The sequence below is a fragment of the Stegodyphus dumicola genome, chromosome 12, assembly GCF_044657685.1.
Source record: "Stegodyphus dumicola isolate Sdum_Otavi_A_Nest chromosome 12, ASM4465768v1".
Lineage (NCBI taxonomy): Eukaryota > Metazoa > Arthropoda > Arachnida > Araneae > Eresidae > Stegodyphus > Stegodyphus dumicola.
The window spans coordinates 74,232,102-74,249,039 of record NC_140779.1 but is presented as its reverse complement, the minus strand read 5'-3'; the positions used below and the strand labels follow the sequence as shown (position 1 = coordinate 74,249,039).

At 31.7% G+C, this 16,938-nt stretch overlaps 1 protein-coding gene across 2 annotated transcripts in view; it reads left to right on the top strand.

Annotated features, from left to right (window-relative positions):
* The window catches only part of LOC118183491 (neutral alpha-glucosidase AB-like), a 114,172-nt gene that overhangs the window by 60,736 nt on the left and 36,498 nt on the right, over window positions 1-16,938 (top strand). For both annotated transcript variants that reach the window (XM_035353056.2, XM_035353055.2), the window contains exons 14-17: window positions 458-618; window positions 4,039-4,288; window positions 5,516-5,592; window positions 5,709-5,783. In XM_035353056.2, coding sequence (XP_035208947.1) covers window positions 458-618; window positions 4,039-4,288; window positions 5,516-5,592; window positions 5,709-5,783 — 563 coding nt within the window. The remainder of the gene's footprint in view (window positions 1-457; window positions 619-4,038; window positions 4,289-5,515; window positions 5,593-5,708; window positions 5,784-16,938) is intronic.

Sequence of the window (16,938 nt, the reverse complement as noted above, 5' to 3'; positions counted from 1 at the left end):
ATATTTAATAAAAGAAAGGTAAGAGACAAAATGTTAAAAAAATGCCCCTTTGATGTAATTTAAAAGTGTAATAACAGTGGACCACTGAATATGTTGAAGCAATCAGCTAGTCCGCCCCCACACACATAATCTAAAAATAACAGTGTGTTTTACTTCCTTCAGAAACTTACTTGCTTCAGTGTTTTTTTTTTTAATAGTCTAAGTAATATATAAAAGAAAAGAATCATCAAATAATTTAAATGTTATTATTCAGCTGTGTTTATGTACGCCTCTGACTGATGTATAAGCCTTTAAATGAATTTTAATTTAAGTGTAATTTTGCCTGCATAAAACTTAGCATAGTATAATCCCTGTGTAGCTCAGAAAGTAGTTGTATTTGTCTTCTGTTCTCTATATGTTTTGTAACATGATTTTCTTACTTGGGTTTTTGATTCTTATTATTCACATATAACTGTAGGTGCTGTTTGGACAGGAGATAATATTGCTGACTGGGCACATTTGCAAATAACCGTTCCTATGATTTTAAGCTTGAGTGTAACTGGTTTATCTTTCTCTGGAGCTGATGTTGGTGGTTTCTTTAGAAATCCATCTCCAGAACTCATGCTGCGATGGTATCAAGTAAGGCAGCGTTTTTTTTTTTTTTTTTTTTAATCATATAAAGCATTGTATAATATGCATGTGTGCAAAGATCTTTCAACTGCGAATGTCTACCGTACCCACTGCTCAACTTCGGTTCTAAAGGTATTTAAGTTTATTAAATGGCTAAATTTAATAAACAGCCATTTGTGCTTTGCAAACTGGGATATCAGTTTTAAACTTTTCAAGTAAAATGATAACAATTAATCCATTTATGAATCTTAAAATAATAATTAAAAATTATTGCTGAATTTAATATAGCCATTTGTGCGTAGCAAACCATGATATCAGTTTTAAACTTTTCAAGTAAAATAATAACAACTAATCCATTAATTAATCCTAAAATAGTAATTAAAAATTATTACTAAAATGCAATTCATTTAAAACTTTTTTATAAAAGTATTTTTACTTGTATTTGTTTCATATTGTTCAACAACAGCTTTTGAATTAATTGTCAATTTCGTAAAACTGCTGATAGCTTTATCAATCAGCATCTTCATAGAATTTTCAGTTTTTTCTAGATTTGACTGATGATGGCATATCATTGCTTTTTCCTGTATCACTTTCACAGTCAGTTTCTCCGGTTTGATTAACAGAGTGCTAGTTTTTGTACACAGTGTCAATATTGTTGTGAATTGATACATATTCTAAAAATGAACTCTCATAGCTTCCCTCACTGATGTCTGAAAAACTAGCTATAACTTGCAATTCCTTGAAACTTCTTCTACATAAAATAACTACATAAAAGCCATGTTTTTTAAAACATTTTTTTAGCTAATTTCAGAAGAATAACCCCTTGCATTGACTATTATATGCACAGCTGTAACAAAGATCTAGCCATTCTAATCTACTTCAAAGTGCTTGCATTTTTATGAAATTCCATTTTGTTCATTATTCACTGAACATCTTTTCTATAATGGTATTTAAAACTTTTTATAATACCCTAAAATTAAAGGTAAGATGTTAGAAGTTGTATTCACAGAAAGACAGACTTCAGTTTTTCAGAGAGATATCAAAAGTGCATGTGCTTCACAGTTATCTAATTAGTAAATTTATTTTTAATTTTTCAGTGTTTTCCATCATATTTCAAAAGAAAATCAGCAAAAATACATAGTATCCGCAACATCCTTTTGAAGAACGTGTTGAACTCATCTGTTGTTGAAGAACTTGTTGTTTGGGAATAGAACAACTTTATTTATACCTTTGGTACTGGTAACACTTTCACAAGCAAAGTTCAAAGCTTTTATAACAAGTGACATAAGTTACGTAGCCTCATCATGCGACAAAATGAATTTTGGTTGATGGTCCTCCAGTTGTATGCAAACTTAAGTAATCGATGCATGGAGGTAAACTCTGGCTGTTACTGTTTGTTCATTGAAGAAAAATTCTCCTATTATCTTGTCATGTAATATCTCCCACAAATTATTCAGTACACCCTACACTATTTGTCATACTGCTATGGCAAGTTAGAAGTAAATTCTTTGATTCATTCAAACATTGAAGTTTCCTGCTTTAGTCAGTAAACATGGGGTTTGTACAATCCTTAAAAGTCCTTAAGTTTTTGGAAATGATTTTTAGTCCTTAAAAGTCCTTAATTTGATTCATCTGACATTTCTGTCTATTTTAATGGCTGTCATTTTGAGTATGAATTAATATTTTGGTAGAATATTTTTCGGTTTCTTAACAAATATGGGGTTATCATTTGAATTTTTTCCTACTACTACTTAATAGGGCATGCGGCCCTGTATCGATTGAAACGTTAACATTTCAAAATTATTTCTTTTTTGAAAGTGAAGAGTTCCTAAAATATTACATCAAAAACATTATGTCGCTTCTTTTACTATGTGGCACTAAATTTGGTGATTTCAAATCGGTTCTTACACAAAATTTTTTATTTGGATATTTGGGAATTTTCCATTGATTTGCTTTTTTAACAAACATAATAAAATTGATAAATATCATAAAAATAATGATAATATATTCAAGAAAGAGCATAAAAAAATAATTGGTCTCAAATTATCACATGGGAAAATAAAAATCCATGTTTTAAAATGACATTACATATTGGTGGCTTTAGAATATTTTGATTCTGAAAAGTAAATGATACAATAAATGGTATGAAACACAGTTTCTAAAGCTCTTCTTAGCAAAAGAAGCTATTTTAGTTATTTTAAAACAAATTTCATTTTTCTTCTTTAATACTTCTTCGTTCGATTCTTTTCTATGTAGTTGTTTCAAAATATTCAAATGTGTGTCAGTTTTCTCTTAAAAATTCTCTGTACAATTTTCTTTTTTGAATTTTTTATCCAAAAATCTTTTGGCTTTTGCTATTACAGAGTTGGGAGGGATAAGTTTTAGGCCTTGCACCTGAGAAGGTTTAGAAGGATTTGAAAGTAAGATTTAGCCTACGATACCAGAAGATTCTAGAAGAATCTGACCAATGAAAGGTATTTTCATGGTATTAACATGTAATGAACATGTGTGACAGGAAATTTGTGATGAATTTCTTATTTTATGGAAAAATTTTTGAAGACCAGTGGAAACAAAGTTATTTGAATTTTCTGCTTTTGATCCTAGAAGTCTTCCTTTTAACATGCTTAGCTTCCCTTTACTTTTGCATCTTTTCACTAGACATAAGCATAGAAAGTTGTGAAAGTAGTTCTAATCTTGTCACATGGACAGGACATGAGATTCTTCTATTAATAAAGAAATTGAAAACTGACAATTAAAAGATGCATATAATATGTCACACTGCAATATACACAGAGTAGTTTGCCACCTGGTATAATCTGTATGAGTTCTGAATTCTGCTGCCCAGTGTGTATTCTAAATATTATTTTATTTATTTTTTTTTAATTAATTAATTTATTTATTTATTTATTTTTTTTTTCCCTTATTGCTTGACTAACTATAAAAATTCTGCCACACTGGCTTTGTTATGGGCCTTAACCTTACATCATTTCACATCAATTTCCAATGCTCATATTACTAAAGAAGTAAAATTACCATCTTCTATACATTTTAAGTACAGTTTTCATACAGTTCCTTAGAATAGCAGAAATATTCAATTAAATCTGAAATTCTAAAATGTAAAGAAATGTATTGAGAAAGAAGTTGATTACATAAAGTGAAGAAAAATGTTCTTCAAAGGTATATTTTTAAAACATTAAGATATTAAGAAATGAAGTGGAGACTAGTGGGAACATTAATTTGTTTGTTGGAATGAAAAAGATGGTAAAGAAAAGAAAATCGATATAAATTAGTTAAAAAATTTTGAAAAGTTTCAAATTAAAAAGATGCATAAATATTTTGTTGTGTGTTACAAAACAAACAACAAACATACATACATGTATGTAAGAGATTTATGTTGTCAAATTTTAAGCTGGATTCTACTCTTTATAGGCTGGAGCTTATCAACCGTTTTTTAGAGCTCACTCACATCATGAAAGTAAACGACGAGAGCCTTGGCTTTTTGATGAGGAATATAAGCTGCTTATGCGGGATGCCATTCGTGTCAGATATACTCTTCTACCTTATTGGTATACTCTATTTTTTGAAAATGAGGTTTCTGGTGTACCACCTATGCGACCACTTTGGATGGAGTTTCCAAATGAAACACAAACATTTGGCATGAATGATGAATACATGTTAGGTTTGTAATTTAATTTTCTGTCTATCTCTTTAGTTAGTTTTATTATATTACCATGTAATGCTTAAATTGACTGGACATCATTTATGAAAAAATATGCTTGTAATGATTGATATGTATTTATTAGTAGTAGTATCTGTGATTAATTTCTCCCTCCCTCCAAAAAAATAATACAATAAAAAAATAATGTTTTGTATTTAGTCGAATTATTAGCATTAATTAAAAAAATAATATCAAAAGCAATGTAAAACTTTATGAGGAGAAACTTAATAGTACAGTAAATATTAGATGCAGAATACTGTTTTGCAAGAAGTGTCAAAAGGTCCAATTATTCACAGTGATGCAAGCTTGACACCAGTGTTTCATGACACTGATGACACATTACAAATATGGTTGGTTTCATTTCCTGATACATTCTTTACAGCAACTTGTCCATTACTACTTGTTAACACATTTCTGAAATGCATGTCCATATGAAAGCAAAAATGGATTTGATTTTGTGAAATGATGTTTGTTTTCTATATTTAGGGTTTACCATAATTGCCAATCAGTAATGCTGTAATGCGATTAACTAGTATTTGCATAGCTTTATTAGGCATGTTTCTAATCAATATACTATGTATCCATGTGCACCAGCTGTGTGCTGCAGAATTTAGGGGAAAAATAGGACAAATAGTAAATATAAGACTCGGTAGTGAAATAAGATGATAGTTCCAAATGTACAGGACATATGGCAACAGTGTCTATATGATAGGCCCCACCATTGGCCAAGTATTTGAAGATCATTGAATACTGGTAGGGCTGCCTGCATGGTTGGTTTTCCCCATGTAGAACTTGAATATGAGCTAGTTTTCTTCAGAAATCCTCCATAAAGCCATCTCTCCTGTTAGGCGCATAGTTTCATGTACTTTGCTATATTCAGATAACTTAACCTATGTACATTCCAAACTTCAGTAAGAAAGTCCAGGTGCAGCAGCACTTATTTGATTTTGTCCTTCTTTTCTGTGTGAATATGGATCATATCTATATTCTCTAACTTCTTCCAAAATCTGTATGGGAGTTTTGATGTTCACTATATATAAAAGTGAATAAATATTTTGTTCTAAAAAATTCTTTTAAAGATTATTTATGTACTGTGCTCCTTTTGGTATAAATATCCCATGGTCTAAATATCTGTATGTAAATCTAAATGTGTAAATGCTTATAATATTCCCAGACTTTTTTTGATAGGTTCTTGTCTGCTTGTTAAACCAGTATTGGAAATTAGTGCAACAAGTATTAACATCTATTTTCCTGGAATAAATGAGGTGTGTCCCAAAATTGTTTATAAATTTACTGTTATTATGTTTTTAAGTTTTTAAAAAATTATTTAAATGATTTTATGTATATTTTATTCATTTTAAAATGGTCGATGTCTTTATAGGTTTGGTATGATATAAGCAACTATAAGCGATATGCTGGTGGACAAACTGTTTCATTGCCTGTTACTTTAGCTACAGTAAGTGTTGGAATTTTGTAATCCATAGCAAATTTATTTTTCAAATGAGTTATTTTTTAATGTGCATTCTAGCTATCTGTTTTAATGATGTTTACTCTGAATTTATTAAAGAGCCCAAAACAAATTATGGAATACTTAAAAATTCTGGTTAGAGTAATTTATGAACTGCAGTGCATAGAATCCAAAATAATAACACCATAACACTGAAAGAGACAAAATTTCAAAACGATGTTGAAATCAGTAGAGCAAGCAGACTGTATTGATGGAGTTAATGTGACTCCTTTGAGAAACTAGTTCAACAACACTTAATATTTAAACATTTTAAATGGCTGATAATTGAAAAAAAAATTATATTTAAAAAAAGGTATTTCATTTAATTATGTTTAATGAGCAATTTAAATGTAAATATAACAAATAGATAAGCAAAATTAATTAGCATATGAAATAAAGAAAATATTGTGACAAGAAATCTAATTATTGCATAAAAAAAAGAAACTAAAAAACAAAGCTGACTGCTGATTGCATTCTAAATGTTAATAATACATACTGTTGTATTTAAATGGTAGTAACTCATGTTAAAAAGATACATATAATTTTCCAGTGCTATAGAATGCAGTATCAATTTTTAATTGAAATAAAAAAATATTATATTTATGTGTATTTCAGTCATATGCCACATTTTAAATAATATTAAAAATATATTATGTAACGGAGCACTGAATATAATTTGTAATATAACTGCAATAATAAAAGTATTGGAACTTTTCAAATATGTTTTAAACTTATTTTATATTTAAAATTGAACTGCAGTGATTCATCTCCACTTTTCTTACAATATTTATCAGTTAAACTTTCAAATGTTTCAGTTGCTATTTTTATAAAAAAAAATAGGAATTCTTGCATAAAAATGTTTCACTATTTCGTTTCTCATTGACACATACTCTAGACTTATTTATTCAGATCAGGGTTACCATGCTACCTGAAAAACTCGAAAAAGTCATGAAATTTAAATATTTTAGTCAAAATCTGAAAAAGTCAGACGTCAATCCCAAAAGGAGCGATTTTTGCTCCAACATTGGAAGCGATCACTTTCTTGCCGAATTATGTATCACGGGAGCATCATTTAGGCAGCTGACATAGAGCTAATTTTCGCAGCTCCAATGAGATTGTCTTTTAGAAAGGCAGAGCAAGTTTCCAGTAACTTCGAGAATCAAGAGACTCGCATTCATATGTGCAGCGCATGTTGAACAAAAGAAAATACCTTTCTATCATCATATAAAACAAAATCGGTTTGATCCTGGTATATCATACATGTACGATTTGGTGACATTATGATGAGGAGTAACGGGTCATTATGGTGTTGGTGACAATTTTCAAAATTGTGCCAAGGCTGTACCGTATACTAGGATTTTACCAAAAAATCTTTCAAGCCTTTTTTTTAGAATAAATATCTTATTTGTCATTTTGCAGTAAAATAAAAAAAAGTAATTAAGTATTTAATACAACTATATTCGCTAACTATTTAATACAACTATATTCGCCAAAATATCGTTGCACTATGACCATCATGAAATTTTATGCGCATATTTTTTGCTTATATGTGCTGCTAAATAAATACAAAGTACCTGAATTTATTTAAAAATATCATTAAATAGATTTCTTTTCTCAAATACCTATCATGTTGTTGCATGCATATGCATTTTGTTGAATCAATGTGTGATATCATCCCTTTCTTCATCCTCTGCCTCATAGAGAAATAACCCCACCCTTCTGTAATTTTAACATTTATTTCACAAACACAAAAACTAATACTAAACTACAATACTAATAACTGAAATATATAAAGTAATACAAGTTAATTTCGTTTTCATTAATGGCTCCCACGAGCCTTCCGTACGACCTCTCTGTAGGTCTCCCTCTTGGAAACTAAAACTTTTGGCACCCTCTATACATCTCGTTGGTTGGCGTCACCCATACATCACACCCCCCATTCAAGATTGAAATAGAGTGAAAGCCTATTGAAATATGACAAATTATGGTGACGTCGAACAAAAGAGTTACTTACCTACTAAAGTCTACAAATCAATCAATACTGAAGTTAAAAGATATATAACGCAATACTTATACAGGTTAGTTCTATGCTTACTAAAAGACTTCTTTTAAAACTGTAACATATAAATGATTTAAAAGTAGTATTCAAACAATTCTAATGCAATAGAATACTTAAAGTGTCTATGATATACTTAAAAGTCTCTAGGAAAGTAGCTGAAAAAGAAACACACACATAAAAAATAATAATCTTAAGAGTTCATAAATGTCTATGAAAAGTTCTTTTTTCACACAAGTCACTCAATAGTCTCTAGTCTGGACAACGCATCAGCATTGCTTAACTTAGCACATGGGCAATGTAAAATTGTTGTATCATACTTTTGTAATGCTAAAGCCCATCTCTGTAACTTAGAAAATTGTGATGCATTCTTTGTGATGAAAGTTAACAGATTGTGATCAGTTATCAGTTCCACAGGTGATCCAAAAATCCAAGTTTCAAATTTTTCAAGCTCCAAATAACAGCATAAGCTTCCCTCTCGATCATGGAGGTAGAAAGTAAGAAGGAGTCGCCCTAAACAAGTTTCTCCGTACCCTGCTCTGAAGCACCGGCGATCCCTACGTGGTGACCAAAACATTGGGTCATTTACCATTGAGTTCTATGGGATTTGACGCGTTCGGGTGTAAATATTTTGTAATTACGTCGCAAATATACATATAAATGTATATGTTTTCTTTTTCTACAACACTTCAGAGTCCTAAGTATGTGAAAACAACATATTTTAAACAACATTTCATTCTGAACGGAATTAAATGCTATACTTTTCACAGGACAGTTTTCTCAGAATGGTTTAATTTGAATGAAATATTTTCACAAGTTTTCGTTAATTACATTAGAAAAAAAAATTAAGGTAATTCGATTTTATTCTGTTAAGGTACAAAAATTAAGATCAAAGTTTATTGTATTAATAATATTAAAATTATGCATTATTTCTTTTCTATTTATAGAGCTTCTTCCTAAAATACTTTCTTAAATATGACATGATTTTTTTGGCTTCTTTTAAATCGAAAAATGTAAGTCAATTTATAATTAATGCTCTATTCGGTTCATTTTAAATTAGAGAATTATTAGGAATTAGCCTAATAATTTATTCCTAATATTCCTAATAATTAAATATGTATTAAATAGTATTTGACTTTCTCTGAACATTTCTGAAAGGGAATAAAATAAGTTTTTTTTTTTTTTTAAGTATTATTTAAAACTTGTGACTGAGTTATTATAAAATGTAAAGGGAATAATTCTTTTAATTATACTTATCAGATTTTTATTTTACCCTTCATTTCAACAATACGTATTCCAAAACTCTTTATTACGTTCTTAAGTGCGCATCTCATAGCATTTGCTTTACAATACCTTTTAACAGATTGCTTTCCAATGCAAACAATTCTTGCTTAAATAGTTTTATAACGTATTTGTCAACAGGATTTCAATTTATGTTTACAATTCAATATTAAGGTTATTATATATTTAGGTAATATTTATAATCATTATAAATTAGATACATTTAATCATTAGATTTCTTCACAGTACTTTCACAGTTGTTTATAAGTGAATAAATTCTTCATTTCAAATACATTTATAAATAATTTAATGAATATTTAAGTATTTTGTCAAAGGCAGATACATGCTTTTTGCAAGCACATGCATAAATACCCATACATATTTCCTATTTATCATTTCCGGCATGTGCAAATCTTTAATTTCTGTGCATTCACTATATTTTTCGTGTAAAGTAATTTACACTAATTTAGCATACACCCAAAAGTTTTACATAAAAAATATATATGAATATAATTTGAATGAAAATTATAAGTATTATTTTTAATACCCACTCAAAGGTCAGTTTTTCTTCAAAATTCCTCCACGACGGCATCTCTCTCTTTAGGCAGATAGCCCTTGCCTGCGTTACTCTATTTAATAAAAACTTAATCTGACCTATGTGCCTAATTACAAATATTTTAACATACATAATTTTATATTTACATTTAGCCATCAAGTTTCAAACTTTTCAAATCTTCTAGAAAATAAATTTTGGCAGATCTCTTTTAGCAATTTTCTTAAAATCTATATTTTTGTAGTGCAACAGCTTAGAGTTTTATAAAACAAATTCATAATCAAATGCGTAAATGTCAGTAAACTATACAAATTGCTATTATCCATCCCACTATGAATGTTTCTTTCATGCGAGAGTGTCCCTTTTTCGATTTCTATGGAACTGTCGTGTGTCGAAATACTATCAGAATCCTGTCAAGCGAGCTTCTGAATGTAAACAAATAACACCCCGTCTGGTGACCCAAGCTTCAAAGCAGTGCTTCACTTCTAGCGCGGAATGGCCCCTCCTCCCTTTCCTACCTCCATGCTCTCGATAGTTGGCCATGCTTGTTGTGTTTTGGTTAGTTTCTGGCTGGCGTAACTAATCAGGTACAGCTTTCCGTTTTTCTGTTGAGATAAGCAGGCTCCAACACCTGTTGAAGATGCATGACATTGAATTATAAAAGATAACCTTGGAACAGATGTATAAAGACTAGGTGCTTCCATTAGGCATTTCTTTAATTTATCGAATACTTCGTCATGTTTTTCTGTCCAGCACAGCTCTTCAGGACTTCTTCTTTTGGTGAGCTCTGTTAATGGATAAGCTGTTTCAGCGTAATGTGGAATGTAATCTCTGTGATAATTACATAGGCCTAGATCGCTTTTCAATTGTTTTTTTTGTTTGAGGTCTAGCTAATTTCTGGATAGCCTCCACTTTCTCTGGATCTGTACGATGACTGCCAGAACTGATGATATGTCCTAGATACTTAATATGAGTTTTAACGAAGGAACACTTCTTGAGATTTATGGAAAACTGTAGTTCTAACAGTTTTGAAAAAATGATGCCAAGATGTCCTAAATGTTCATTCCAACTATTTGAATAAACAGCTATGTCATCGACTTAGGCTCGAGCAAAATCTTTGCAAGGGCCTGGTTCATCACTCTCTGAAATGTTGCAGTGCCGTTGCGTAGCCCGAAAGGCATGACTTTAAATTGATACTTAGCTCGATGTGTCTTGAAACATGCTAATTCTTGACTTTCTCTTTGTAATGGTATGGCCCAATAGCCTTTGAGTAAATCAATGCTGGATATCACTTTTGCTTTTCCAATGTGGAATAAGAGCTCTTTAGGATTTTCCATAGGGAAGTCATCTGGTTTCGTTACTGCATTAAGGGATCTAAAGTCAACGCAAAGGCGAAAATTACCGTCTTTCTTCATAACGCATACAATAGGGTACGAAATTTCAGCGTTGGTTTCTTCAATCAATCCCATTGACAACATTTCTTCGATTTGTTTATCTACTTGAGGCTTCAATGCTTCTGGAATTCGATAAACATATGGCTTCTTTCTTTCAGTGTCATTTAATCTTATTTTATGTTCTCCTACTTTGGCAATTTGTACCTTATTTATAAATAAGTTTTCATATTTTCTTAACAAATTCATCATGTCATTCCTTTTATCATCATCTAAATGGCTTAAGTCTACTTCTCTAAGATGAAAATGATCGGACTTGTCACTCACACTGGGTGTAGGATGGACTTCTCCTAGTTCTTCTTCATTCTCAAATATTACACCTACTGCCTGTACCTTTGCATTAAATTTTCTAATTTTATGTACGTGTACTCTTCTTATTGTACCATCTATCAGTTTGACTCTGTAAGAATCTGGATTACAACGAGATACTATTTCTACAGATCCTATCCATCTGGCATATAATTTATTACTGGAATCTGGAATCAGCAGGTACACTTGATTTCCAGGATTGAATTTTTTATATGTAGCCCTTCGATTAGCATATCTTGCATATGCACCTTGTTTCAATTCTGCAGTTATAGATGCTTGCTCTGCTATTTCTAAATTCATTTTTAGCTCCTGTAGATAATCAATAACACTTTTACCCAATTTTATTGGTAATGGAATTTCTCCTGACCATGCCGATTTTAATACTGACAACGGACCGCTGGTCTCTCTTCCATACATTAATTTAAATGGGGATACTCCCGTAGTACAATTTGGAATTTTGCGGTAAGCGAATAACAGGTATGGTATGTGTTTGTCCCAATTTTTAGAGTCGTTTCTAATGATATGATGAAGCATACGTTTTAGAACTTGGTTATACCGTTCAGCTAAACCTGAACTTTGTGGATGTCCTGGTGTTGCAAATCTAGGACTTGCTCCTAATCTGGCATGAAATTCTTGTGTTAATTCTGCAACAAAATTGGTACCTTGATCACTAGCTATTACTTGAGGTATGCCCGTTCTCATAAAGATTTCTAATAATGTGTCGCATGTTGATTTTGCTGTAATAGTTCTCAAAGGGACAGCTTCTGGCCACCTATAATGTTGGTCGACTAAACATAGTACATATTTGTGTTTACATGCTGATGGAGGTTCAATTGGACCAATTATATCTACATTTACTGTGTCGAATGGAAATTCAAGTCGCTGAACTGGAACTATGGGTATAGAATTGTTAGTTCTTTCTCTACTTTGTAATTTACATTCCTTACAAGTTTTACAATATTCTTCAATATCTTGTGACATGTTCGGCCAATAAAACAAATAACGAATCCTTTCTTTTGTTTTTCTCATCCCTAAATGATTTGCAAAAATAGATTCGTGAGCTAATTTTAAAATTTGTTCCCTTTTAACTTTAGGTAATACCAATTGACTAACTTGTTCTCCGGAAATTCTTTCGGTATGATAAATCAAATCATCCATTAAGAAATATTTATTTTTATTTCTTTGTGCGTCTTTATAAATATTGCGTAATGTCTCACATTCCCTTTGCTGTTGTTTAAAAATACTAGCATCTGAATGTTGATTCACATTTAATGTATCCTCACTTTCGTTTCCGCCCTGAATGCAACTTATGACTAAATATTGCTCTCCTCCTGTCATAAATAAATTAGCACGTCTTTTGCCTTCGAATTGTTTTGACTGATGACTCCTCATTTCCGGTATCTGCAATGGAGACAGAGTGCTGCAATCACAATTCGCGCTAAGCAGATGTGGTTCAGAGGTCAATAAATCATAAACATTTGGAGTAATTACGCAGGGAATATGAAGTTTTTCTGTTAAAGCTACTAATATTTTGACAGGTTTCAATAACTTAGGATTATCAGCATTTCTGACGGATATAGGAATTCTAGTCACTTTAGCTGATATGGTTTCTCCAAATGCAGAAATTAGGTCAATATTACAGTTGTTCTCAATAGAGAAATTTTATATGTGTTTCAGATTTATAACAGATATCTCGGCACCCAAATCAGTTATGGCTTGAATTTCGTTACCTGCAACACAATGGTTACCTGCAACTTTTACAGTGGTTGTATAAAAATTTCATTTGACAAGCATGATTATCCGATTTTTGCTATTACTTTATCACTAGTATTTTTCTCTGGTGTTTCTTTTTTTAGATGAGGGTTTTGTGTTACCGATTTGTTTCTTTGTGGAAAAGATTTAGCGAGATGCGTTAATTTTCCACATATGTAACAGTCTTTGGGTGGATATTTATTTTTATTTATGTTGCTTCTCATATGAGGCGGAATATATTTCAATTCTCTTGAAGAGTGGGACGATTTAGCTATGTTTTCGTTAGTGTTAAAAGTGGTTTCGTTTAACGATTTGCCTTTGTTTACAAAATATAAGTCAACTTCTTTAGCAAAATCCTTAGGTTTTAACCAATTTTCTCCTGTTTTAATATCAATGTAAGTTGCCATTTCTTTGTCTAACGTTTGGAAAAGTTTGTCGGAAATCATTAGTTGACAAAGTGTATCAAAGTCATTAACTTCACGTAATTGACAGTAATACTGGAAATTTGCAGACAGTCTAGAAGCGAACTGAACATGTGACTCTTTAGGATCGCGTTGTGCTCTTCGGAAATTCATTAAACATTCATAAGCAATTGGTTGATATTCTTTTAATACTAGTTTTTTAATGGTTTCATAACATTTTAGTTCTTCATCATTAGTGTAAAATAATATATTAGTTGCCTTATCCCCTAAAATGTTAATCAAAATTTCGGATTTGAGCTCCTGTGGTACATTTTTAGTTTCTCTCTAAAAGGAATAAATACATATTTTTGCTCTCTTTAATGTTTGAAAAAAACAAATTGAAGTTTTCCGATCTTCCCGGAACAGGAATAGTTAATGTTTTAACACTCTTTATCAAATTTTCTAAATTTCCCGAACCTGTAATTGTGTCTTTAGCTGCGCAAGATCCATCTTTAGCTGTATTCTGACTTCTAACTTTCTCCAATTCTAATTCCTTCTCTAGCTGCGCTAATTTTAATTTCTCAAGTTCAACTTTTTGAGCTTCTAAGGCTAACTGTGTATGCCTAGCTTTTATTTCATTTTCAATTTTTTGAGCTTCTAAGGCTAAGTGTGTATCCCTAGCTTTTATTTCATTTTCTTCTCTAATTTTTCTTTCCTCAACTATTGAGTTTAATAATCCAATTACAAATTCTGGATCATCTTTAAATATTTTACTGTCCTCAATTTTACCTTTTCATTGAACCACTGTTAAACCAACAGTTTGTGTATCTTCAGTTTCACCAAGAAGGTTTACTAAGTCTTCTTTCTTAGTATTCTTATACATTTTAATTTATATATATCTTTAATACATCTATACTTTGAGTAAATAAAATCAAGAGCTTCCTACCTGCTTCTCTTGAAGTTTCTCTACCGTCATCTAAACCTCTGGTTCTCGAAAAAGAGCATGTGATATCATCCCTTTCTTCATCCTCCGCCTCATAGAGAAATAACTCCACCCTTTTGTAATTTTAACATTTATTTCACAAACACAAAAACTAATACTAAACTGCAATACTAACTGAAATATATAGAGTAATACAAGTTAATTTCGTTATCATTAATGGCTCCCACGAGCCTTTCATACAACCTCTCTGTTGGTCTCCCTCTTGGAAACTGAAACTTTTGGCGCCTTCAGATTAAGAGCCAGCGCCCTCTATACATCTTGTTGGTTGGCGTCACCCATACATCACACTATGTCCTATAAGCTCTTGCGTCATGTCAGGTGTTCATCATCCTCACCGAATTGACTGTCTGTTGTGCAAAACTATGGATCACTTCAAACCATACCTAGAGAAATTGCAGGTATTTGTCAGGTGATGACAGTGCATCCAGAGGGCAACCAAACAAGAGATCACAAGGCAGATGAAGGTCCTGACCAAAGAGCATTTGGGATGAGGAATAGCTCATGAACAGCACTGCAGTAGGTCAGTAAGAACAAAGGCAACTTATGGTTCCAGTTCTGTGGATTTCTGAAAACCATCAGTGAGAGATTGCTAAGGATAGTTCGATTAAACCTTTCTACAGTGTCATCTGACCATGGACGTGAAGGTATCATTTGGGTTTTGTCTATGCCGAGCAGTTTTACAGAGTTTTTTAATTACAGTTGAAATAAAATTACTTCCTTGATATGTAATTAAAGAGGCAAACCTGGACATCTAATGCTGTATATTCTTGTATTATTACTTCTGCTACTGTAACGGTGTCTTGATCATGAATAGGATATGCGGTCCCATGACCTTAAAGGTGATACATTCAAAAGGCACTCCTAGATTGTAATGCTGTAGCTCCTGTCAGCTGCCTTTCTTGGTCCTTTCTGACCCACACAAGCATTGCGTGATTGGCACCACTTTTGAACATCAGCTGTTGCACTGCTCCAATAGAAGTGCTTTCAAACTCTATGCAAAGTCTTCGTTATTTTAAAGTGGCCTCCTATAGGGCTGTTATGTAGTTCTTTAAGCATGTCCGAGATTTAGGATCTCGGAAGTATCAACTGCCATAGGAATGCCTTTCCATCTCCAATTTGAACTTCTGGTACAAGATGCTGTTTCGAATATGGAGGGAGTCCCAGAAAGCCGAATATTGTTTTGTCGTAGGACTGTAGATCCAAATGTCCTGCCAAGTAGGTTTCCTGTTTGAAGACTCTATTAATTCAGTTATGATGTTAATATCACCATCTTGCAGCTGGTCTTTCTTGGCTTGTTGACTCCACGGATCTTGATCAGCTAATGTTGGAGTTGTAACTTGAAGTGTGACTAAATTAACTAGCTCATATTTCATATCAATCCTGGACTGATATTGATAGCTTTCTGGGCAGAGGAAGGAGACCGGCGTTTCTGTGCTATGATCCTTTCTTATGATGGATAGTTATGTCATATTCCTGAAGTCTCTGTAGCCATCTGCCTATTTAGTATTTGGGGTTTTTGAAATTTAACAGCCAGGTCAACAATACATGATCTGGGAAGAGCAGGAATTTTGTGCCATAAAGATAATTGTGGAAATATTCTACAGCTGTAACTAAGGTGAGCAACATATTCCTGGTGACACAGTAATTTCTTTCTTGTTTAGAAAGACACTTGTTCCAGTATGCCACAACATATTCTTGACTATTTCTTGGGACTAAACAGATTTATTATATTGAAACCATAAGTTGTATTAAAGAAAGGAACTTTTTCATTATAGGACAGTATACAATAAATAATTTTCTATACAAATATGTAACCGTGCTGTTTCTTATTGGCCACTGTTAAATTAAATGCATTATTCCTATCTCTAATAACAGTATTCTTATTTTCAAACTAAGCTACATGAATATGTGATGGGCATCAAGAACAAATGCTGTTAAAAAATTGTATCTACAAGTAAGTAAAGAGCACCAGTTATTTAGACATTTTCTATCAAATGATGGACCATTGCAGTGGGATTAAAAATAACAGCATTTTTTTAAGCAAACCATTTTAAAAATTTGATTTATGTAATCTGCATGGAATTTAATATTAAAAAAAAAAAAAAAAACCATAAAATCTTGCAGTCTAAAACTGTAATTGTTAACAATGCCTCGTGCTTTATAGAGTAATAGAGGGGAATTTTGTTTTTAACAGCAGGTGGGAGAAAATATTTCCAGAAGTACTCTTAAGAAATATTAAAAAACTTGCATTGGTGATAAATATGTCAACATAGTTTGTGCAGAAATGAAAAAGAAATG